The sequence below is a fragment of the Pipra filicauda genome, unplaced genomic scaffold (genome assembly GCF_003945595.2).
Source record: "Pipra filicauda isolate LSUMZ 115617 unplaced genomic scaffold, ASM394559v2 scaffold28_size6257848_pilon, whole genome shotgun sequence".
In the NCBI taxonomy this organism is placed as follows: domain Eukaryota; kingdom Metazoa; phylum Chordata; class Aves; order Passeriformes; family Pipridae; genus Pipra; species Pipra filicauda.
In genome coordinates, this window is record NW_024104409.1 from 4700759 (window position 1) to 4727456 (window position 26698).

Sequence of the window (26698 nt, forward strand, 5' to 3'; positions counted from 1 at the left end):
TTCTCTTGTATCCACATGATGAAACACTTGTCATTATAGGTGTCTTCTTGGACCTTTGGTGCTAGGATGCAACCATTACTTTTTTGTGTGAGTTTGTATAGTTTTGTTTGGTTTGGTTTTTTTCTTTTCATTTTGTTTGGAGCACCAGAAATAACCTGAAGCATGGCTTGAAGCCCATAGAGTGGTATTTCCACAGAAGGGCTTATGTTAGGAGTTGGAGGACTGGTTAGGATGAGGCAAGGTTGATAAGGAACAAAACCTCATCCATGACACCTTCTGGAATTGATCTGTTTCCAGAACTTCTCTCAGTTTTGTATGGAGATTAGCTGGTTCGTTTCACAAAACAGTCTGGGAAGAAAGTGGCAATTATGCAATATCAGGATATCACAACCTGAGAGTAAACTAGGAGTTAACTTGGTGGGCAGCATAGGCTTACTGGTTGTCTGCAACATGTATGTGCCGGTTTGTACCTGAAATCTGCTCTGTTGTGGCTGAAGTGTTTTTCCCATGGTGCAAAGGATATTTCATAGCCTACAGCTGCTCTGACATGAACCACTCTGTCTTGCTCTGGAGCTCAGGGCTTGAGTCCTGACTGTACTTACAGTTTTGGTTTCTCCATTCCCTGGACAGCACTGTGATTTACCCCAGGAAAGCAGATCACTGTAACCTGGGAGGAAGAAGCTTGGATTAATTTTCTTGCTCTACCAGTATGGCTCTGTTTCTTTTTGCTTTTACATTATCACATGCCTTCCAGGTCTTGTCTATCTTACATTGAATTATTAGCCATGAAATCCTCCAGTAGAGATGCAGCTTCTGCTGTGAAAAAATGTTTTTGCAAGAACTTATTATATCCTTACCCTGCAAGATGCTTCTTCCAACCTTGTGAGTCTGCCAGGAGGCTTATGCTTATGCAAAGCTGTGGTAAAAACGTGTTACTCCAATGGACTTGACTCCTCTGAAGAGTTTTCTAGTATGGATTTACCCTAAGCCTCAGCTTTTTCATTTCCACCTGGAGCTGATAGTGCTGTGGTAACACAAGAAAGTCTTAAGAGTTCCTTACCAGGGAGCTGAGTTTCATATGAGGTAGCACTGCTACTCAGAAATACTGCTGCTCCTGCCTTTACCTCTGCCCACCAACATTGAAAGGGAATAAGGGTCTCCTAATCACTTTCTTCACCTAGACACAACTATAGCCTTTTGTTGCTGACCTAGTAGAAGAACTCAGTCTGACAAAATGAAGAAGGAAAAGGAAAATGCTATTTTGGTCATGGTCATGTTTTGGTCTAGGGACTTCTTGACTTTTACAAGTGCACAAACATGGCTATTCCCTTAGTCCTGACTAGAACCTTCCTTCCAAACACCAAGCTCATTTTCCCAGTGATGCACAGAACCTGAGAAACTTTAATTTCTTTTGCACCAGATGGAGGCTTGCAGCTGACCCTACCAAGGTAGTAGCTTGTTGGAAGTGAGGAGTTTCCATGGTGGGTTGGGTGCCTTGGGAACTGCAGGCAGCTCACTGCTTGTCGTACAGCAGTGCAGCACAGCTGGGGAATGTGGGGACCACACTAATTCTGTGTGGCCTTTTTTCATCTCTCTGATTCAGTGCTCTAGAGACAGGACAGCGACTCATTGTGATCAGGTGGCACATAGCTCCATGAAAAGAGTGCAGCTAAGTAAGCATTGATGGGTACACGGTGTTAATACATGAGCAAACATTAATGGGTACATAGTGTTAATATATGATGTATATGACTGCTGAGACGGAAATGGGAGATAGTCTGTGTCTCACCTGTGCTATGTGAGAATAAAGGGAACTGGAAACCTGTAGAGACCCTTGTGTATTTTACTTATTGGCAAAGGTCTGTTGGCCTTTGGAAAAAAGGGAACATGGTTCTGCTGTGTGAACAGTCTAACCTGACCTGCTCTTCTCTGTACATATAATAAGTAATAAATACCACCAAGACCTGTATTGTCTACATAACTTTGAAGGAATCTATAAGAATTTTTATGATTGAGTCACTGTAAGGGAAATATCTGTCTACCTGTCATAGCAAATAAGCATCTGATGTTCTGCATAACCAAGATTAAAATCAGACAGTGTACTGTATGGGAAAGGTATCCTGTTAGAAAATTGGACGTAACTAATTTATGATGGTAACTTGTGTTCTTTGTACGTTAGTAATTTGGCACCTGTTATTATATGAGTTTATGACATCATTTACTTATCCAAAAACTAAAAAAATATCATGCAAGTTCCTTAAGGTTTGGTTGGGGAAATCCCCAGACTCTACTATAAAACAAATCCTTTCTCCCTTTGCTGTCACATCTGCTGGCTGAGAAGATGAAGTGCACACAGGTGGCTGTGCTGCTCCTCATGCAAAGTGTGAGTGCTCTGGCTGGAACAACGACAGCAACTGAAGCGGTAAGATGGGGCTCTCATAACCTGAACTTTGGTGCCTTCTTGTATTCTTATGTAGGTTGCTGAAAATTCTTTCAAGGTTGCTGGAAAATTATGAGATCTCTGCATCATTTTAAGAATGGAGAAAGTTTAAAGTATTTCTTCATCCTCCCCCCCAACTAATATATAGGGACTGGGTAATAAACGTAAAAGCGAGACACAGGTTTAAAGTCAGAGTCAAATTCTGCCTTTGGTTAGATGAGTGCAACTCCCAGTGAGGATCCAAGTCGGATATTAAATGCTCTGTGTAGCTTCTAATTAATTAGCAAGGGCTTATAGCAGGAATAGATCCACATCTTTGATGTGGAAGGAGTTGGGAGGTGGGAGCTTTCCCAGTTGCATGATTGCTGTCATGCTCTGAGACAGGCAAATGAAAGCCATGTTGCGTGGTTTTTGTCGTGTGCTCTCCCTCTTCCTCAAAATACTGTATCTGGTTGGGCAAGAGAGAAGTTCAAAGCAGATCAAATCAATCAGAAAAAATACCATGACAACTCCAAACCAAAGGCAACATCAAATTCAGGGAGGGAGGTAGAAGAGGAAACTTTGAAAAATGTTTTTTTAAAGAAAAAAATTACAGTAGTGAAAGATAATTTTGATTTTGTACTGTCTTTTTTTTTTTTTTTAAATTTAAAACTGGGCTTCAATTATTAAAAAAAAATGTTTGTGAATAGTTTAAAAGGTCTTTCAAATGAAGCAAAGCATTTTGGGTTTTTTTGACCCAAAATAACTGCCTTTTGGTATTTATTAGTTAAAATTGGAGGAAAACCATTTTGGCTCCCTATGACTCTTTCTGATTTATCTGGTTTAGTCACCAACCAGAAAATTCCTGTGTGCCCCTAGTTATATTTTTTGAAGTTTGAGAGTGCTGTGGATGCAGGCAGTGAAGTCAGCATCTCCTGGGAAGGTGTTTTTATCAACTCCAGGAATGAAGAGTTGCAAAAGTCAAGATGGAGGTGTAAATATATGGTGATAAGCTGAGGACAGAAAGCTTCGTAGGGAAGAAATTCCTCCTCAGTCTGCTTAACTTTAAGCTAGTCCTCAGTTTGTGTAATTTACACAATTTGTGATGCTCCTCTGCCCAAACACTCTTAATTGCTACTAGCTGCCCCCTGTTGTGTACAGTGTAATCATGGAAGCACACAAATGACTGTTCAAGTGGGTTTATTTGACAAACTGTCCCACAAAGCTTGTTTACACTGTGCCACTCAATAGACCTGCCCTTTGCTGGCCATTTGGATTTCTCCACCATTCCCTGGCTCAGGAATATGGTTCCAGCTGGGATTTGGGAAATGCAGAAAGACCCAGCAGAGAGTGTCCTGTTGCAAGGGAAGCCCATTTGGTGCTCTGTCTGTGACACCATTTGACATTGAGGGTGTCTTGCTCCAGTTTCCAGTCTGCCAGAGATTTTGGGAAGACCCTGTTACGGTTGACAGTGTGCTGCACCACGGCAATGCACTGTGCTCTGCACACTGTGTGAGGATGAGCTAACCCACAGTACGGGTGACAGCTGCTCTCCTTGCTGTGGCAGGAAGGCAGACATCTGCCACAGATGAAAGTTAAAGTAGATGTATATAGTCTTACTACCTAAAAGGTTCCCAAGGTGGACCTGGCTGTATCCTTGGCAGTGTGGTGTCTTTTCCCAGCACTCCCTCCCCACAGTGGGATGCTGTCACCTCCATGGTGCTAGTAGCAGAGAGGGACACGTTCCCCAGCAATCACAGCTCACACCCTGACAACTTGGTGTGAAAGGTGCAGTGAGTCCTGTGCTGAGAGGCTGGAGCATGAGCTGGGTAGTGAGGTGCAGACATCCCTGCTGGGAGGACAATATTCTCTGGATTTATGGCAGAGGGGCATGGTACTATCTTTTTAGACTGCCATACAATCTGCCAGGGCTCAGAGCCCCAGCTCCCACCTCCTGGACCGGCTGAGTGTCCCCTGCCTTGCACTGGTCACACAGAGCTTTTCTTCAAGAAGAGGTGTATGTGAAGTGACACTCTGCCCAGGGAAACCTTTGCCTCAGCAGCAGATCAGAAAAGCCAATTAATTTTACAGTTGCTGGGGATGGCTCCCATAATAAAACAAAGTGCTTTGGAGCGGCAGGATGGGGCCTAACTGGTGGGGAAGGGATGGTGCCATATGCAGGAAATCATACTGAAAAAAATCTTTCCTTTTCTTTTCAGACCACTCATCTCTATACAGTGCTTCCATACCTGACTCAGCCTAGGAATACGAATGGCACACTGCACGCTCCGCCAAAGGTATAACCACTACTATGCTTCAACAAAGTCCAGAAAAGAACAAATTTAGGAACTTCTGTCCCATTCTTTAAAGGCTACACAGTCACTCAGAGGCTTAACCCTGATACATATAAGCCAGTTAGTCTGTCTGGGAAAAGCATTTATATGTTGTGTATCCAGTATTTTAGGAAGTAGTGAATTTCTAAAATCTTCGCTACTGCTACCGTGGCATCCAATGCCTTAAGTCACATCCAAAGCTTTGGCGTTAACCTTGTAACTACTGAACTGGACCCCAGACACGAAGCAGATGGGGCCCTGGGGATTTGATGGCAATGTGCCAAACAATTTGGTGATTAGTCTCCCTGGAGGAAGTCTTCTTTCATAAACTAGAACAGGGCCTTGAAACTATTTGCTGAGGAGTACCCATTTCTGGTTGCTGGGATTCAGAAAATCTCGATTCTCACTGTTCTACTTCACTAATATATTATCAGCTATTTGCTGATAGAGGGACCCAAGTCTGATTTCTGTGCCTTCTCGTACAGTGCTTAAGTCCACGGCCTGCAGATTTCAATGTTTGGTTTCTTTCCCTCTCTCTGTCAGTGACTGTTTAATAATATGTTTGCCTTGGGACAGATTCAATGGGTTACACTTGCTCTGAATGGTCCTGCAAGCTAGTGTCATAAACAGAGTTCGTTCAAAGAACAGCTCCAGATTAGGTTGGAGATGGTAGACAGCTTGACAGCAGATCTTTCTTGTCTAGGCTAGCCAAGTGTGGCACCTGGGATATGTGGAGGGACCTCTTCTGAAACAGAGTTAAGTCTCTGACTCCCATAGAACATTTAGAAAGTTAAATGGAGTCAGGGGTCTCTCTCTCTGAGTCCGACTAGCAGGACCCAAATCTTATCCATCTCCTTGCCCAGCTGAGGTGGCTTCTGTCCCCGCCATGGTCTCTGTACCTGTCATGTGGTTTCTGTGGATCCCATTCTCTGTCTTAGGATGAGCAAACAGCTGATTCAGAATTGTGAATGTCACTAGGATACAGTGACAAATTTCCTGGTTTTCAGAAAATTGAGTAACTGCTGGCTCCTACTCCCTTTCTTAATTTGAAGGGATGTGGAGAAGGAACATTTCTCATAGCTTCAAATATGTATATCTAACAGCTTAATTTTACAGGGTGAAAGTTGCCGTCAAGTCCTTGCTGTAGGCTAGGACAGTTCACTCTCTTTTAAGCATTCTGTATAAATTATTAAACTTTAAAAAACATACAACTCCATCAAAAGTAGCACACTTTCTCACGCATTTTTCTACAGGATAAAGGAAGACATTTTTGTTACGATTGCCATTTGACTGGTATTATATTTTGATTGAAGCAGTTACTGACCGAAGGGGCTTTTAACTAAATGTGCCTCTTGGTCTTGTCAGCATCATGATCCCGGTGTCTGTAATGTCAATGGAAGAATGGAAGCAGTTCTGTCTGCTCAGGTTTACTCTTTTGGAAGAACTGTCTCTTGACTTAGATATAAGCTGCACTTACTGCAGTGAAGCTCTGCCTTCAACTCAAGGCTCCCTCCTAACACAAACGTCAAAAGATAATGATTGTTTTTCATAGGGAGGTTAAAAACATGAGTTGGAGTTTTTTCGGGAGATCATCTGAATACATTTATGAATTTTTTTTAGCACATGAAATAAGCAGGATAAATCTAGAAAACTTACTGCTATATGCAGTAAAGACTGTAGTTTATAGCAGAGTGTACAATGTATACAAAGGTGTAGCACACACTGTGCTATACTATGTATAGTACACTCTCTCTTGTAGACATATGCACACAGAAGGAACAGAATACAGTACCTTCCATATAAAAATTAGCATGCCAGTGTGCAACACTCTAAAAGAAGGTCCCATGTACTCACTAAGCCACATTTATTTCTTCTTTTGGTTCCCCCCCGTTTCTTTTGTTATTGCTGAGCAACTTGCCATCCCAATCATGCCCATACACAGAGGACTCAGAGATGCAGAAATGTCTGACTTAGGAACTTATTTTTCATATTTTCATATTTTTCGTACTTGTAGCCACATCTTCGAAAATACTTGGAAACTTAGACATAATATGTAGTGTGTTCTCAGTGGGATTTTCAGAAATGCTTTGGTAACCTACCTGGCAGGGAAATCAGTGGAAGTTATGTGCTGGGACATTCTGGAATGCTTCTTTTCATGTTAAATGTCTTCTGCAGTCTGTCTATGAGTGAAATTTTAAGACCTGTGGTGCTTGAACAACACAGATAAAATGACTTTTCACGCTTTCTTTCAAAATGAGATGCATGTTGTTTGTTGTGACTGCAGTAAAGAGGTTGCCAGAAGTGTGAACTGTGATCATTCCTGCTTGCTGCTGTTCTCTTTTTGGGCTCAAAGATCAAGACAGCTTTGCTGCTGGCCATCACTGTGTGTTCTGCACTGGTTTGTTGGTGAGGATGTTAGTTGAAATCACTGTGAAAAAGCAAGAGAAGAAGTGCTGAAATGTCAGCTTTCAGGACATAGTTTTGTTGTTTACATATTTAAGAGGGAGAGAAAAAGAGAAAACACATGAATAACACTAGTATTTCTGCAAGGCAGGAGGAGAGATTATAGAATGAAGCATGTTTAAAGAGTAAGTCTGTAGCTTTAAAATATGCAGCTGCATTGAAGTGTGTGCTAGAATATTTTAAAGTAACATCGAATATCTTTATTAAGAAATTTGTGATAGGTTTATGAATTGGGAAACATTTTGCGAGCAAACAAAAAAGAACTGCTCCAAACATACTCAGTATTCAGCCCAGTATTTATAGAATATAGTGTGCTTTGACTGTAAATTATGGCAAGATCATGAATTGCCAGCCTTGACCTTTTCATACCTCATACACATTGCTCCAGTGATGATGCTTTGAGCATGCAGACAACTGGGACAAGGCAATTCATGCTAATGGCACGGTCAATAGCTTTGCCAGCTATTCACAAAAATGGATGGGTGGGTTGTGATGTGTGGGTGTTACGAGCAGTGTTTTGTAGGAAAATAAGAACCTCAACCTTAGGCCAAACCTGCATATTTAATTCATCACCTTTCAGTGGTGCATAATTAAATATATGTCTGTTTGCTGTGGCTGGCTGAGAAACTTCAAATGAAAGATTTTTCTTTTCAAAACTTTCCCTGTTACTAGTTCTACTTCAGTGCTTTCATCTCTATGGATGGAAATGACTAGATGATTTGATCAATTTAGATTAACAGAATAGTAAATATAAGACATAAATTACTAAGTTACTATTTTCCTGCTGTTGCCCACTTTTCTATCTGCTGGAAAAGTTATTTCATTATGTTAGGAACATTGTCCATAAGATTGGGAAAGTCAGGACTATTATAGGCCTCTGTTTTTCTAATGGTAAAATCTTTACAGTAGTATTTGATTATTTTCAGAGAGATTTGTAATGCTGAGTCATAAAAATTGCTAGATATTTTGAGTTCTTTGGAAGAAAAAGGTGAAAACTGGCTAGTAATGAAGTTATTGATCTCATGATTGTCGCAACTCATATTAGTGCCAGACATTATTAGGTACTAATTGTAGAGAAGAATATTAACACTTTTTTTCTTACCAATTTGTTATTGCAGCTCTTTGCCAATGTATCCGGCTCTGTGGATGATGAGGGAACTTGCCAATGCTCTGTGTACCTGCCGGATACCACCTTTCCAGTGCAGAAGGTTGAGCAACTGGAAATTATAGCCACAACACTCTCGAAGAAATTTGAGGCAGAGCTTTCTAAAGTAAGGTGTTCTTTTCTCTTAAAAATAACAGTTGCATCTTTCCTGAAAAATGGTTGCCTGTGAAAAAGTACAGCAGTCAGCACTTTTCTGTGGTGTGTCTTTCAAACCATGGGAAACTGGGCTCTGTAAGAACAAGGAGAAAGGTGATTAAATCTCTAATCTTTGACATTGTAGCATGTCATACATTTGAATATCCTCCTGTCTCTTTTCTAGGCCTTTGCAGCTAGAGACATATGGTATTTTTTGGAAGAATGATTATGTTTTTCCTCTTTTGGCTCAGTTTTTTTAGTTTGTGATTGCTACATGATGCTATAGGAAGCCAAGCCTCCTGCTCTTTCATGTGTTATTATTTATATCAAGCCAGCCAGATTGTAGGAAGGTAATGAAGGGAAAGAGGAGAAAGGTCACCACAGGCCAGAGTGAAGAAGTAGGTGAATATTTGCCCCTTCGCTGATTCTGCTCTCACAGATAAAAAAATAAAAAAAATAAAAAAAATCAAATATCTTCCTTGTCAACATCTGAAGCTGTCACAGTGAGACTGCTGAATTATGCATTTCTGTTGAAGACAAACATACCTTACACTGCTTTGGCTGCTTGTTTCATGAATTGAGATCCATTTTTTTGAGGAACTCAGGCAAACCTACACATGCTGGAGTGCACTGGGTGAACTGCATGTGAAGACAGAACTCTGCCTTTTATTTTTTATAGTGAATAAATATTCAGGATTCAGATTAGGTGCCCAGCAGAAAGTGTTTTCTTCAGAAACCAAGCATCTTAAGAAATGAAGTGTCCTTGAATTAATCAGCAGAAAAGGCAAAGCATTAAATTATAAATTCTAATCATTAATATTCATAACCCTCCTCTGGTATAATCAAGAACAGATAAGAAGTTATGCATAAAAAACACAACAACAGGCATGGGATCCTGTGGTAAGATCTTTCAGTTCAAACTGTGTGTTTTGAAAGAACTGGAGCTAACAGTGTAAAACATTCAGCTGTCAGCAGGCATATGAAGGACAAGTTGACAGAAGTCCCACTGCCTCCAAGCACAGGAATTACCTGATCCCTTGCAGCATGGAGGTGTAGCTCAGAGTTAATGAGCCATGAAAATCACTGAGATTTCAGATCCCCATACAGTTCCCACTGTAGTCATTTGAAGCTAACTGCTTTGGAACAGGATCAGGGGCATGATTCCCAGCCAAAAAATTGGCATGATTCGTCAAGGTGCTTGTATACCACCTTTCCCAGTCACTTGTCCTGGCATGACCAATCTCTTACCAGTACTTTCCTCAGAATGGTGCATGCTTCCTTTATCTGAGTGCCATACAGGTATGCAGAGCATCTCAAGTGCTGCTTGACCTCTCCATGTGGACAGTCTCAGATATCCTTTGAATTCAGACATCATGCTTATACATAAACATAGGTTGCTATAGATACCTAAAATTAGGTGTATGGATTTGTACCTGAAACTCACCTCTAAATTCACGGCAAGCTGAATCCCTACCCTATACATTAATGTCTAGGTTGCCTGCTGGTGTCAGCTGGTGACAACTGTGTTGTCATCCTTCGGTGCCCAGCAGTGTACCACAGTGTAGACACTGACCTCGACTTTCAGTCCTCACTGCAGACAGTGAAAATTCTTGACTGTACTCAGGCTTCACTGAATCTCATCCTGTCGAGACCAATCCGCCAAGCAGTGTTACAATGCATCAAGTTGAAGTGTGACGTATACTTCGGTGTGATATGGGCAAAGAGACACTTTGGGTCAGAAATTAAAATGAACAGATTGCGTTTTGGTGTAACTTTATGCGTGCAAGATTTCTCAGTTATAATGTTGTGGATTTTTTTGTAGGAAAAAGAGAGCTGTTGAGCATGGCCCTATTGAGAACTGAACTTAAGTACTCTGAGATCTTGTGATGCATCCCCATGCTCAAAAATTCTTCATGTTTTCCATGTGGAAAGAATCCTCCTTATGCAATTCTGCATATTACTTTAGTCATGACAATACTCATAGAGAGAAGGAAATAATGAAATGGAGGAAAGCCAAGCATTCAATATTGATCACTATTAGAAATGATCCAGAGCAAATTCCTAGGGAATTTCATTCAGACATAACCCAGTCTCACCACAACAGTGTGAATTTCTACTGAATGGTTCCTTTTCTGACTCTCAGAATCCATGTTTTAGTTGCTCTTCTGAAACACCCTTTGAAGCTCATGGAAACTTTTCCTGGGTAAGAGCTGCAGGATTGGACCCTCTTAAGGATGCTTTCCATGCACTAGAAGTCCCAGAAAAACAACCTGATTGACTCATTAACCTTTTGCCTGATTGTTGGTTAATTCAAAAAGCAAGGGGGTCCTTTTATAGAATCAGCAGGCAAGGAAGCTTGCAGATAAAGAGATGCTCTCATGTGCCAAGTGAGTACAAACCATAGGCTGAAAATACCAGACTAATTTTTCCTCTGTCACATCAACCTTTGCCAGCATAATTATGATTACAGAAGAAAATTAACCTTTTAAAGCAAAGCAGTAATTGGCTGCTGCTCTCAATAGAAAAGGGGAAAGGACACTTCCATAACAGGGATGGATCAGCACATGGTCACAAGGAGACAAAATGCCTTTCAGAATATGGCTCACAATGGCCACAACATCCTCACATAACCAAAACAGGAGGCAAAAGCATGCTTGCCCTCTGCTTTGCAAAACCGGTTAACCTGTAATGGAATTCTTCTCTGTCTCAGGAGGCAGACTGCCAGCCTTGCTCCTTATGGACCTACAGAGTGCAAGCCTGCCCAAAGCTAGTGTCCTGGGCTGAGTGATTTCATAAAGTTGCTGGTTTTGTCATTTCTTTCTTATCTTCTCTCAGTCCTCCCACATTTTGTCTTTTACATCTTCATCCTGCACCTTTGTTCCCCCTTCTGTACTCTTCAAATGCATACTGGAGAAGTGTCTTTTTGCATGCTGCAAAACCTGTTTTGATAAATACCAATTGCAGATAAATGACACAGTAAATGAGCATTGCAGATTTTTCCTGCCCTTTTCATTACATGAAGGTGACAATCCTTGGAAAGGAGGAAAAAACTGAAACTGAGGATTTTTTTCCCCTATATATACCTCACATGACTCCATTCCCTTCCTATACAAGGCTAACACAGGCCCCATGCACTCATCATACCCTACTTTAGGCTTTATGATAAATGTGACTGCAATCAGTACTAGTTATTGGTCTGTATTCTTAAATATAAGATACACACAAAATTTCTGTGCCAGCCTGTCAAGAGACAATAGCCAGTCCCTAGCAGGGAGATGCAGTAGAAGAGCAGGGATTACAAGCTGCTTAACTCTATCTGCCAATAAAAGAGCAAAATCATATTCTTTTTTCAAATGATATTTCTAAAATATGGAAACTCCTAAACCAGATCGGAGCAGGTGGTGATTTACACGCAGGGCATTGCTATGCTTGACATATGTACTGGATTTGTCTGAAAAAGCAGTATAGACCTGTTAGAGCAGTACTGCTGAGAAAATTTTATTTGTCCAATAATTCACCAGGGGAGATATTAGCTTAAGTTCATTGTGATGCTGGTGTGGCCCTGCAGAGTGATGGTGCTAGTTCAGGCTCAGCTGTACTCTGCTGGATGGTGTTGACATGTCCTTAAATGACCTAGATGGTTGACTGAGTGAAAATCTGCTAATATGGGAGGAGAACTTCAGGTCTGTGTCCTGCAGCATTCTGCAATCAGTGCTGAAATAACGATGTATGCCTTGTTCCAGCCCTCAGCATTTTGTCCAGGCTCTGAGGACCCTGGAGAAAACTTCACATTCATAAGTTTCTCACTAATGAATAGCCAATACTAATTCCAGCAGCCTGTTTATTTCAGTGGTTTGTGGATTCGTATCGCATTATTATTACCAGTATTACTGTGAGAAATGTTATTAATACCTAGAGAGGTTTCCTAATACCTCTATGATACACATAGCTTCACCTCTATGTTATACATCGCTTCACACAGCACTGCCATTTTGTTCAAACATGGGCTTGCTTTATATTTCTCGGGCTGCACTAATATATTCTTTCTTTTTTGTTGTTGTGCAAACTCTAGACACACACTGACATTTGAAAAGTTTTTTTTGAAAATCTCTTTCAACTCCAAACTGATTTTGGTGATCATTGAAAGTGTGAGGTCCAACTACCTCTGGTTTTTCCAAGAGCATTGTTTGGTTCTTCTTACTGTTCCCTACCAAACAGATGATGGTGACAGCTAGGAAAAAGGATCCCAGTTCTTGGCACTGTTGCCAGCCAGTTACAAGGAACTAGGTCTAAGTCTTGGTAGGCTATTATTTTTTATTCTTAATTGCAATAAATAGCTTGAAGTTACCCTGGCTTGACCTGGGAGATCTAGAACATCCAGTGATATTAGTCAGGGTGCTACAGCTTGTGGAGACAGTTTTGAGCAGCTCAAAGTCCGGCTGCTTCTTTAGAACAGAAGACCTGTTTCAAACTCTGATTTAAATATATGGAACTAAGCAACCTGGTTTTGGTGTATACTATATATGTGCATGCAGAGGTTTTGTAGTGGGTTCTTTAAGATTTATAATGTAGTTGTGCCACTACTGAAAATTATACTTTTGAAAAGAGGATCTACTCTTACACTTCTTCTCCTTAATTCACATCACTAAATAACTTATGGACTTAATGGATCCTTTCTGCCCTTCACGAATTTCCATGCCATGAGCTCCCATACCTCCTCTTTGGTACACAAGGGATCAAATCAAAATTGAAAGGAATTATTTGATAAATATGGTTTTTTTTGGGGTCCCAATCTCAAGGGCTGGTGCCAGAACAGAAAAAGGGAGGATTCATGGTCTTTACACCATGACAGAATCTTTGATGACATTTCAGAGACAATAGGGAAAAATACTGACTTTTATTTAATATTAGGGGCCCCCTGGTGGTCTAGTGGTTAGGATGCGGCGCTTCACCGCTGCGGCCTGGGTTTGATTCCCGGTCAGGGAACCCCTCCGGGCAGATGGAGCTTGTCAGCCCTCTAAGGCCATCCATCTAAGAGAAGGTCACTCTAAACAAACCTATGTCCCGAGGACCTCACTGCCAGCGTCCGAGCTTCACTTGGCCCCAGCAGTTGAACCTTATGATTAAAGGGTGGGCTCAGTTCAGCGCACACTGTGTCTCACCTAAAAAATCCACTGCGCAGGCTCGAAGGGTAATGACCTTTCCCAAATCTTCGTTCGTGAAGACTGGCCATACCATTTAATATTAAGATAATGTGAAAATACTTGGGAAGAAAATCTTTCAGCTGAAGAAATAATAGTTATGGAAACAACAGCGCTCTAGAGAGAGGCACACATACCATCTCAGAGTATAAATACGGAGTTACTAGTGCAACAAACTAATTATATTTATGCTTCTTATTTTTTGTGATATAATGATATTGATTTAAGGGAAAAGAGACATGACTTTTATGAAGCATATGGGAGAGAAATTATGTCTCTTTACCAAAGTGTGAAATTTTGAGGAACTAACATTTCTAAGGGAAGCCTCAAATCCATATCATATTCTTAACATTCTGCATCACAATGCTTGTGCTGTGACCTTTACCTTCGCAAATATGTGTGAAAATATATTTATCTGGACAACTGCTTAATGGTTCAAAGACTGAAAAGGCTGCTATATAAATTACTTCAGCTAAAGCCCACAATACATTTTACACTTTCGCTTAAACGAGATTTGATTTTTAACACTGTGTTCAAACATTTTCCCCCTGTCTAAAGACAAACATCAAACCAGTATTGCCAATGTTTGACACAATTCGAATGTACACAGGGTAATGTCCTATTTGGATTCAGAGTTAATAGGAAATGAAGCTGAAAAGCTTGGGAATCCTTTGTGGCATTTTCCAGCCTCCTCTGGTTGCTTTTGAGAGATAATACACTGCATATTTCCTAATAAAATTTTCACCAACAGAAGTTCTTGGCATACTGAGGATAAAATTAGCTTACAGAGACAATATTGGCAAAGAATTAAAAAAATGGAAGACTGTGAATAATATTCTGCCTTCAGTTATCCCCAGGCATTCCTGAGGGGATTTTGTGAAACTGCCAACAATAAGTGAGGGTTAAATTTCACATTTTTTATGTATGTGATGAGAATTTCATTTACGTAGTTTATGCGAAGAATATATATGTCAAGTATGTGAAAGCTATGCATAGGGCACTCAGAAATATAATAAAGATGTCAAACGGGCTTGTCTTATTTGCTAACCTGGACTTAAATATGTATCTCTTTTTTCTTTCTTTAAGGTTAGAGAGTACTCAAAAAGGATTGAACTGTATCAGCAGCAAATTCTTAATCTAACCATCAGAGTGCAGCATATGGAGGAGGGCAGTATATCCTACACAGAACTGGACTTCCAGTTACTGAAAGTGGAAATCAGTGAACTAGAGAAACTGGTCACTCAGCTGAAACCCAGCCTTGTTGGAAGCAATGTCATCATTGAGCAAATATATTTGGAGGTATTGTCAAAGACTTAATTAGCCACAGAGGGTTCAAATATACAGTTAGTCTATTCTCTCTTTAGTGTTTAGGTTGAGGAAATGTAGCCTGTCTGTACTGCAGCCGGTGGAATTATTTTAGCATTTCATCAACATAAATGAAAAGAAAACTTGACCTTAAATGTGTTAAAGTCTTATTCCTTGATAAGAAAAGATAAGCACAGAAAAGTAAAGAAACCCAAAACCAAACGGAGACCACTCCATTTTTGCAGAATATCTGCCCGAAAGTTAACAGTGTTGTGTAGTGTTAAGCACACAAGCTGATGAAATTACTATAATGAATATTAATTTACAGACCCCCATGCTTGAAAGCCTCTGTGCTTTAATTCAGATAATTAAAAAATCAGCTTCTGGTTGCTAGGGCAGTGGCCCAATCAATATGAAATCAAGAAGTGGGAAAGACTATCACCTTCTCAGCTGACTATAAATCACATTTTCAAAACTGTAGTTAATCACTCACCTAGAGAGAATAATTACTTCAGATGGATAGTGAAATATCACTTTCTCCATTGTCCTCTAGATCATCAAGTAGGTGATTAAAACCATTATTTATCTTTGCAAATAAAATTTCCAGATACTTTTGTAAGGCTGGAATAAGTACTTTCTATATTTAATAGCTAGTACTTGCCTATGACTTACTGGCTATTTTTTTACTAAGTATAAAATAACACTATATTTTTGCATTCTGTTATACAACTTAGTCTTAAAGCATTTCCTGGTGTTCACATACCTCTGCTGGAAATGTCAAGTTGAGGTTGGCAGGATAAGGCCTATTCTTAGGATATCTTTTAAAACCTTTTTCTGTAGTGCCTTCTGTGTTGTGATCAACCCTGCCTGCAAATACCTGTACAATAAAGTTGACATCAAGCTTGTTCTGTTTTTTTCCTCTCTAGATCACAAATCTGACTATACTGGTAAATGAACTAGAATCACTGGACAAAAACAATGTCCTTGCAATTCGTCGACAAATTACGTCCCTGCAGAAACGACTGAAAGAGTGTGAAGAGAACGCAAACAAAACTACAGTACCCCCTTATTTCCCACCAGGTAAGCATATCACATAAGAAATAACATAATACATACTTAGAACAGTAAATGCAGAGGTTTCCCTTTGTTAATATTAAATACAATTGTAATGATAACCCTTAGCTGTCTTGAGTAGACAGCTCCTATTAGTTTCAGCAACGGATTCAAATGGAAAATGAAGGCAGGAGTCAAACTCTTATAGACACAGTAGCTGTTTTCAACTAGAAAAAGTTGTAATCTTCCTCTCACCTATAATGCAAAAAAGCAAATCTGTACCCCTCTTCTCTTTTTTCCAAAACAATTACCTGTGGGAAAGTATGGGTTTTGTTCTAACCAGCTTTGATTTTTAATAGTTTCTGTGAAAGTGACCTGTGACATGGCAATATTGCTCTAATGCTGCTTGGGAAATGTGTGAGCAACAGTCGATGTACAAAAGCTGTTGGCATGTAAGCTCTGGAAGGTAACCTTGCATGAAGATTACTTTTGCTTCACAGGCAAAAGATTCTTCTAAAACAGAACGTCAAGAGACTTGGAGGGAAATTCTGGTCTCAGGGAAGTAAGTGGGAGCTGTATTACTGCTTTCAGTGGAACTAGGATTTTATCATTTTCTTAACTAGGAAAGGTTATATTCTGGGGCCTGGATCAGTGGCTCCCAGAGTGCAGTTCATATAATGGTGTCAACAGTCACAAGGTGCGTGGTAATTATTTTTTAGCCAGAATAACTTTTGTCTTGACATTGTGTTCAGTTTGAAAAATCACATTGTGAGTGAATCACAGTCTGAGAAATTTTGAGAGTCAGATATGATACACTGGAGCAGACCATTTAGGAAACACTAGTTTAGATATGCCAGGTCAAGCATCCCACTTGCTAAGAGACAAGAGGATTTATCAAACTGTGTTGATCCCCTGAGTGTTTTATACACAGGGGGTTCCTTTTGGCAGAGTATTGTAAGAGCAAAAGTGCTGTGTTGTATACAATACACAGGGGAAGAATCTTGCTTTTTCACATAAGCTGGTTAGCAATCAGCTAGAGGAGCCTATAAAAAAGGACAAGTAGTGTCCCGCTTGAAAGGAGCACAGATTTGCACCTATCAGCATTTACCTTTCATCACCTTGAGGTCAGCTAATTCAAATATCTCATTGGAAAGGTGAGAGGCAGAAATACAAGCTTCCCTTAGGGTGAGCAGCTCCTCATTGGGTCTTCATGGTGGTGCAGGCAGTTGCTGCTTTTCTCTGACAGAATGCATGAGTAACACCTTGTCTGGGAATCAGACAGGAGACAAAGCCAAAACAAAAACCTGTATTAAAAAATCTCAGAGCCCTTCTCTGCCTCTTAAGGAAGGGCTTAAAATGTTTCAATGAAAAAAAAACTACATGAAAGGCATCTCACTGATTTATTGAGGGTGATGGTGTGTGGAAAGAAACAATCTTGTTCTCTTCAAGCCTACAGCAAACCTTTGTTTTGGTGAGAAAGTACTGAGCTTTGGAACAAGAATACTGTTTCCTTCCATGAGTGAAGAAGGAAAGGGCTGCTTTTAGGTCTGGGTGGTTGGTGTGTCTGGGGGACATAGCAGCTTTCACTAAGTGGGAAAGGGAGGACAACACTTCACAGTGCAGCTCCGTGCAGGGATAGGCAAGTCGTGTCTAGAGGAGGATGATAACTCTGGAATGGATAAATGTAACTGCAAGGAATTGTGACTGTAATAGAATTATTTGCCATTGTTTCTCAGGGCATGGTAGGGAGATGGATAGAGTTTGTCTGGAACCAAAATGGTATTGCTTTAGCATTATCTTATTCCCAACTGGTGAGCCAGCTAGCTCATGCACCCTTGCATTGTAGCAGAAATAACCAAGGAGGTCAAAATCCTACCTGATATAACAGCTTCCAAAGACTTACTAGCACTGACGTCAGCTGAGGACAGCCTCTGGTGTTGTCTGTGAGTTTGTCTTCTGTTCACAGCAACAGGAACCTGGGAGGGGTTCCTGTGTGTGTGAGCGTATTGTCACGGCCTCCTTAAGGATGAGGGCGACCTTTAGGGTAATCTCTGTGGCTGGCACAAAGGACTGGCAGAGAAATTGCTGCAGGCTGGCAAGTTTTCTTTGTGATGGGAGATACCAGCTCTACAGATAACCCAGGTGTTATGTAGGCTCAGATCCTTGCTAATCCATGCAGGACTAGTATATAGCATATGCATAGACTTTGTGTGACTGATGGGGAGCAACTCTCATCTGTGCAGAGAACTTTGTAGAGCAACTACATGTCCTGCAGACTGTATCTGAAAACACACAGAAGTAGTAAGATGTGATTGCTTAGCACGATGAAGTAAGTATCTACGAGGGCTGCATTTTCTAGTTGGTCATTTTGAAGTCTTGGCATGGATGCTCACACCTAAACCTCTGAAGCTCTCTAGCACTCATTTATGTGTTTGAACACAATTTCCATATGTTTTCTCGGCAAGCTTGAATGCCTTGAATTTCTGCCAAACCACTTGGCCTTGCCCTGCTTTTAGTTCATATTATATTTATAAAGTTTGTATTAAACTGACTCTTTGTCCTGTTTTCAGATTGCTTTTTCTTTCCCCCTTCATCCTCTCTCCTGCATGTCCTGGGTAGGCAATGTGAACTAGAGAGACCTTGGCTAATCCCTAAGATGTCTAAGATTATGAGTCTAAAGGCAAGTTTAATTAAAGCTTCTTGCTTTGCATTGCTGTAGTACGCAGCCCCTCTGACTCTGTCCCTCAAGGCTTTTGCTGCTGTATTTCTCAGAGTGAGCAGGCCTGTTCTCAAGCAACATAACAGAAACAAATCACTTGTTTCCATTTGCCCTGCCGTCTGACTGGAGAGGTGGGTGTTGAGTGTTGAGTATAGTTAATCATCCCCCTCATCATCACTGGCTTTCCTATCTGCAATGGTTCCTGGCATCTCGCTCCTCACCACTCCAGTGGGAAGAAATATTTATCCATTTGTTTTCTTTTGTGCCGATCTCATGTGGCTGCATTGGGTAGGTATAGAGAGGAGAGACCTCAGGATGGTTCTTTGAGTTTTTTGTAAGGCCAGTCTTCGCGAGCGAAGATTTGGGAAAGGTCTTTACGCTTCGAGCCTGCGCAGTGGATTTTTTAGGTGAGACACAGTGTGTGCTGAACTGAGCCCACCCTTTAATCCTGAGGTTCATCTGCTGGGGCTGAGCAAGCTTGGACAGTGGCAGCGAGGTCCTCAGGACGTAGGTTTGTTTAGAATGACCTTCTCTTAGATGGATGGCCTTAGAGGGCTGACAAGCTCCATCTGCCTGGAGGGGTTCCCTTGACCGGGAATCGAACCCAGTCTGCAGCGGTGAGAGCGCTGCATCCTAACCACTAGACCACCAGGGGGCCCCTTCTTTGAGTACTGCAGAAGATTTTATGTCACATCTCACCGAAATAATCTGAGAGAGGGAGAGGAGAGAAGTGAGGCAGGTGAAACTCAAAGGCAAAATAGAAATAAAATAAAAAGAGCAACGTTGGGGTTTTTTCTGGCTTTTATACACTCAGAAATTAAGGATTTCAAGCTACTGGTGAATACGTCTCAGCAGGAGGAAAACCTGAAGTAGCCTAATGCTGAAACTCACGCAATTCTGTTGGAGTCTTACAGTGATTTCAATTTACCTATGACCCAAGTTTTCTGTGTTTTTTGAGTAACTTGGGTTGTGTTTTGAACTAAATACATCCATCCACAAAGAGAGAGACATGCCTAGATGTGAAGGAGCAAGATTCAGGATGGGAACAGTTCCAGGCATGGAGGAAGATATACAGCAATTGACAGGACTTTATTATACGGACTTTACAGTTTTTATGTGTTTATAAATATACACATTGTATGTTGCCCCTATATTTATATTTCCCGGGCGTGCCCAGGCATGCCTGCTTTCCTGCTCCCTGCTTCCTTGCTCCCCTCTCTGATTGGCCGGAGAAGCTGCAGAGAGGAGACAGCCTCCATTCGCCCTTTCCTTCCCCAGTTCCTCCCACGTTCCTCCCCCTTTTGCCTGTGTCCCTATCCCAGTTTGTTCCCTTGTTTGTCTGTTTCATGCTCCACCCCATGTTCTAGCACTTTCCCCGCCTGAACTGATAAAAAATCCCGTGCACGCCTCAATAAAAGATTCCATCTGCACACCTACCTCGTCTCCGGATCCATCCGTGCTGTGTCACGGCCCCATCTGCCCTCGGACCGTGGCACCTAGAAGCACCAGAAAAGAGCTGGCCAGTCTTTCTCTCCAGGACTTCCTGAACTGCCCCTGGAGACACATGCATTTCCCCACTGGCAGTGAAGGGAGCTGAACTAAGGGAGCAGAACTTATAGTTGCTTTAAGGCAGGTCAGATGAACTCCAGCCCTCCCTCCACCTCATCTGCTGTTACATGTTGCCAACACAGGTCTTCTTTGACAGCTGTCAGCCTGTATCCGTGCCCCGTGATACTGGTGAAAGACTGGAGTGTCTTTGTTTGTCTTCCTATGTCAGTGAGACAGTAGGAGACAGGATGAACCTTTCCCTTAGAGCTCTGTCTTCTGTATCTCAAGTCCTAGTAAGGCTGGTAACAGCTCACATATCTGGATGCAGTGGTTCATCTGATGGGACAGGAGGGTGCGCATCTGGTGCTTGGGAGCATGTGTGAGAATATAGAACCCTCCTGCTTCTGGTCTCTGTGCCCCTCGTGGGACTTCCTTTAAATGTGAGTCCCACCTTGTTTCGTGATCTTTGGCTTGATAGGCCAACTGTGGTCCCTTCTCTTCTGCGATCAGATGCAGCTGCTTGGTGGGAGGAGGCTGCTGGAATGTTTTCCTGTAGTGTTGGAGCGAGAAGCTGAAGTGCTCTGCCAGTGCTTCAGAGTGAAGTGGGTAAAATGAGACCCAACGGGATGTGTCTTACGTTCAGTTCTGCAGCCTGTTAGCCAAGCAATTCAGACTCACTCCAGTCCTGACAATTATGTGTCAGCTCCTTTTCTGATAAATCAGAAGGATTAGGAGACAACTGAGCTGAGATACTGGTTCTTTGTGTAGGGAGGAGAAGTATACGTGTATGTACTTATGTTAGTCCTTCCCTTGTCTATTCGCTACATTAGCATGAAACAGAGGAAGGCAAAAATACCAGGGCATCATTTATCAGTGGCCCAAAATGGTGGAGAAAGGAGTTAAAAATCTGAAAGTTTGAATAATGCATATGGATTTATTTCAAGTACCTTCTAATATTTACAAAATTACATGACACTTTGTTTCATTTGTGCATTTTTTCCCCACAAGATCCAGACACAGAGGCAAGTTTAGATTAAATAAACAACAATGAATTCTTCTGAACCTGTGTAAAAGACGAATCACCCCTTACTATCACAGTTTTTTTAAAAAAAAATAAATTATGTGAGAATTTTTTTCAGGAATCAAAATCAAGCACATTCTCTATAGAAACTGCAGAAAATTTTTGATGTCATTAAAACGGAACACGCTTCTAACTTTATTTTAATAATTCATTATTTCATAAATAAAAACCAAACAAGTGTTCAGCAGAGAGATCTCTTTAAGGGGAGAAATAATAATTTATTATTTCTTTTGTAAAAAAAGGTCTCTCTGCTGAACACACGTTTGTTTTTTATTTATGAAACAATGTATGAATTATTAAAATAAATCTGGAATTGTGTTCTGCTTAATGGCATGAAAAATTGTTTGAGGTCGCATATAGATGAGCTTAGCAGTGCTCCACTACCTGCAAGCTTCAGTGCTATAGTTTTCTAAACAAATGAAGAGTTTTAGAGCACTTAATAACCATTTAATTCTGAGATAAGTTTATTGTGATTTAAGCACAGTAATATATTCAATAGGTCACCAGCTTTAAAGAAGTCCTCATCACAGAGTTATACATAATAGAGATATAAGAAAAAAACAGTTTCAAATGATTTATGAAGTCGGCAGACTGCAAACCATTTTGCTGCCTTAGCTTTCTTCCTTTGCATGAGCTGAGGTATAAGCACCTCCAAATGCTGGTATCTGTGCCAAGTGCTGAGGGCACATTACCAGACATGCTACTGCCATTTCCAGAGATACAGCCTGGACAGCCATACAGCAGTGCCTGCCTTGTGTGCTATATTTGGAAATGAGATTTCTGCTACAGGGCCTCATCCTTTGTAAAGCACTTAAGTGAATGCTTAAATGCTCATCTGCTCTGAGCCAGGAATGCTGATTTGTGTCGATTCTTGGTGGTACAAAGAGAAGCAGTATTCAACCGGGGTCATGCCATGTTTCAGCTGCAAGAATCTCAGGACACAAAAGGGTCTGGGGGAGGAGATGGGATTGTTTACAATTCATATCACCCTCTCTGCCATCAGCTGGACACTCAGTGATGAAGAGCCGCTCTCATGGGCGATACTGACTCCAAGGAAGTTGCCAACATGGCCTGGGGACACAGGGATTTAGCTCAGCATAGTGATTAATATAAAACTGCTCCTCATCTTCCTCAGATGTTGAGAGGAGGCTGCAGGTGAGTTGCCTGTCCCTCAGGTCACAGTCCTTAGCACAAGACTGCACAAAACTATGAAGAATGAAGGTGTAAAGTAGGGGAAGCAAAGAAATACTGCATTTTGATTGAAAAAGAAGACATGAAGAGCTTCACTGCCCAAATTGACTTTACACATTGGCACAAATGTTACCCACTTGCTTGGACATTACTAACACTCAGAATACAGGTTTTCTTGTCCCAGAGGCACAGCACCTTTCTCCTGGGCAAAACAGATCAGAAAGAGGTTTCTCTGCATTTGCAACAGTCCATTTTTTTTCACCAAATATCTTGTTTATCAGTGTTTTTCCAAGTACAGTGCTTCATATTGGTCTGTCTCTATGTTTCCTTCTGTCTGTGGAATGGACTGTGATGTCTTTGAGAACAAAATGTCTCCTAGGTTTTTTCTATCAATGGCTTTAGGAAATTCCAGTTCTTCTTCATAAGTATTGTCTGGCCTTGCTTAGAGATGGTCAGCTTTGAGGACAAAAGGTAAATTCTTTCTCTGTTATTTCTCTTTCTTCTTTGTGATGAGACAGAAATTATTTATATGCCAGACATCACTCCATATGACTGAGCTTATGAGCCATTCTTTTCATAGAAGCTGTAAGAAAATGCATGGTTCCCATGTAAAGTATTAAAGCCGCAAAAGATAATCTTGACTTTCATCATTGACGCCATAGCTGGCAGTGCATGGATTTCCTGTGTTGAGGGAGTTATTATTAACATCAAACAATTGTGGTCATTAATTTATTCATTAATGGATGTGGGAGACTTGGGTCTATTCATGTTATACTCCATCTTTAATAAGAAAGACTGTCTGATGTCTAGCGCACCCTAATGAACTGGGAAACATTGAAATACCACTAAGCTTGTGAGCTGGTACCAATCACTTGACATCTCTGTCTCCATTACCTCAGGGGAACACACTCTTACAAAGAAAAATCTGGGACACTTTTGTGGCAGTAGTAAAAAAAGCTGATATTAACATTTGGAAAAGCGCATGCTAGTTTTTGCCAGTGGCAGCTTCAGACTCATCAGCAGCCCATGAACACTTCTGAGTGCAGGATTTTTACCATCAGTGACTTATAATACTGAGAATTTGTCAGGAAACAGGAAAGTCACTAATTCACCATAAGTAAAAGGAAACTATTTCTTGTATTTAAATTAAATTTTCCATGATCCTGAAAATGGTTTTGCTGTTGATATGTGTAAAACAAAGCTGTTCTGGTTCAGCTTGAAGTCGTATTCTTTTCCAAGTCACCTCACATGAAAACTCAGAGTAATATCAGTCTACATTTCCTGGACTGTGATTTCTGGTCTGCAGATTTCTTTGAGGGCCTGAGGTAGAAAGCACCATGTGGCTGTGACGCACTGTTGTAAAGCTGTGATTCTGACAGCAGAATGCTAATCTGAAATGTGACTCTGGAATTACTGCTGCTGCTGCTCCTTCCTTCCTCTTTTTTCCCCATTGCCCAAGCTTTTGGTTCCACTGAGGTAGAAAATAACCTAAAATGCTTCTGAAGTTGTATTTTCCAAGGGATCTCCTAGTGTATCAGGCTGACCAACATCAAATGGGTAGAAATAGAAATCTGTCCCTTGTATGGAACAGCACAGTGAGCACTTATTTTCTTATTCTTCAAATAACTGTAATATGTACTCTGTTTTCTATTGTTAAATTTTTTGACTCAACTTGGAACACTGAGTGCCATTCAGCTGCTGACCTTAGCCCAAAAGGAACCTTTTACACATGAAGCTATTCATTTATGTCTGTGTTTTGCCACAAAGCTAATCTCTAGTAAGCCCAGTCTAGAGGCTGTGGTCTGCAAAACCTCTCTCCTGGTAATGACATTTGGAAAATCTGTTTGCTTTTTTTTTTTCTCTTTAATTGCAGGTACCTGCATTCACCGTGGACTGCTGAATGTCAGCCAGCCCTATGTGGTAAAGCTGAACTGGAGAGGATTTTCCTACAAATATGGCTCCTGGGGTAGAGATTACTCTCCCTCTAATCCAGAGAACGAAGTCTATTGGGTTGCACCATTGAACACAGATGGGAGATACTTGGAATACTACAGAATTTATAATTCCTTTGATAATTTGCTGCTGTTTAAACCCACGTATGAAAGTAGAATAACCTATGGGGAAGGAAGTGGTGCTGCTCTTTATAATAACTATTTGTACTATCATGCTTATAATTCAAGATATATGGTGAAGCATGATATAAAAAGAAACACACAGGTTTTGAGGAAAGAGCTTCCAGGTGCTGCTATTGGTAACCGTTTCTCCTATGCAGGTGTAGCATGGCAAGACATAGATTTTGCCGTGGATGAAAGTGGGTTATGGGTAATATATTCAACAGAAAATAATGTAGGCAACATTGTGATTAGCAAACTCAATGAGACCACACTTGATGTGCTAAATACTTGGCAGACAAGACAGTACAAGCCATCTGTTTCCAATGCTTTCATGTTATGTGGTGTTCTTTATGCCACAAGGCCATTGAACACTAAGAAAGAGGAGATCTTCTACATGTATGACACGAGTACTGGCCAAGAAGATAGAATTAGTGTCATTATGGATAAAAAGTTAGATACAATCCAGAGTATTGATTATAACCCCACAGATCAGAGACTGCATGTTTACAACGATGGTTACCTTGTAAGCTATGATGTGACCTTTCAGCCTTAGTACCCTAGTGATATATGCATGTGATAAAACTGGCAGCAGCTAAAATGAGAGACCCATTATGCCTTTAAACAGTGCTATTGCCAGTTTAGAGTTCATCTAGTCTGATGTACTGTGTCTTTGGGTGTCATATAGTTACTTATACTCTTTAAAGGGATTGCCTGCTCTATTTGTTGCTAGTATTGCTGGCAGCAGTGTTTGGCACTACTGGGTTCTTTAGGTTTTGATTGGTGTTTATTGATGCTCAGTGCTTAACAATTGTCCTGCCTCTGAGGGTTGCTTTTGTGTATAGATTTAGTGCATCTTGTTTGCAGAAATAGCTGGGCACAGCCTGTCTATTGACCAAGAAGCTAGTTACCCACTGGTCTGCATTTGTCAGAGTAACACAGGCAAGGCACTCAGAAACTGAGAATGAATTTCCACTTATCTTCATCAGAGTGAAACAAGGCCCCTTCTGTCCCACTCTGCTTCATCTAATAATTTCTTGTGTCTAAACTTGGTCTTATGAATGTCTTACTACAATTCAGTCATGTACTCCATTTTCCTGGCAGTACAAAGCAAGAGACGTTGTTTTCCTTTCCTTTATGCTCTTATAAGTTGATGCAAATCTTTCCATTGACTTTATTGGCCACAAGCAGCTCTTGGTATATATAATGCATTGCCATAACAGACATGTTATTAGATGTGCCTCTTTTCAACATTTTTGCCATTCTGTAATTAGATTCCTGAGAGCCTTGTTAGTCTAGGGTCCAATTTGTTCTCTGGGTAATTCTATCTTATAGCAAAGTAAGAGATCTTGTGGAAAACAGGAGTCTGGTCAAACTAGTTGAATATTATGATGTGGTTTTGTTTTGTTTTTTTTAATGGGTATTGTGTGATAGTTTCTGAGTATGTGCATTGTAACAATGTCTTATTTTCATAATTTCAGAAATTCAGAGCTCTGACTAAGAAAGCAGTTCATGTGGTTCATTTTGTGCTTTTACATATGCAACTGTGTCTGTGCCCTCTGATAATCAAAATCAACACATATACAACTGATTGTTTTTGTTTTAATAAAAAAAATATTTCAAAGAATCTCAGTTGTTCTATAGAGGCATTTAAAGCTGCTTGCGACAAAGTGCTTGGTAATTTCTGTGATGCAACAGTAAGCCAGGGCACCAAATGTTTGAAATAGAATCACTGCACTCAACTTGGACTCTGTATGCCTAGGTAGGAACAACACAAAGATGTGAATCTGTATGCCAACAAGTACAAAAGTGGGTCTTTATTTCCCTGCACAGAAATATGGTGGTTAGGGTAACACTTCTCTGCCAAGCTGAGATGTTACTCAAGATATTGAAGATATCAGATGAACTGATGATATGTTTTGAATCCAGGTGCTGCCACTTACCAGGTATCAGTATCTGTTTCTTGTAAACCTG

At 40.8% G+C, this 26698-nt stretch overlaps 1 protein-coding gene across 1 annotated transcript; it reads left to right on the plus strand.

Annotated features, from left to right (window-relative positions):
• The first annotated feature begins 2338 nt into the window (after positions 1 to 2338).
• On the plus strand, positions 2339 to 25308 carry OLFM4 (olfactomedin 4). The gene is made up of 6 exons (XM_027720325.2): positions 2339 to 2422; positions 4639 to 4716; positions 8334 to 8486; positions 14803 to 15015; positions 15948 to 16101; positions 24487 to 25308. The coding sequence occupies exons 1-6, from the start codon at positions 2342 to 2344 to the stop codon at positions 25278 to 25280; spliced, it is 1473 nt and encodes a 490-aa protein (XP_027576126.1). The 5' UTR covers positions 2339 to 2341; the 3' UTR covers positions 25281 to 25308.
• The last annotated feature ends 1390 nt before the right edge of the window (positions 25309 to 26698 follow it).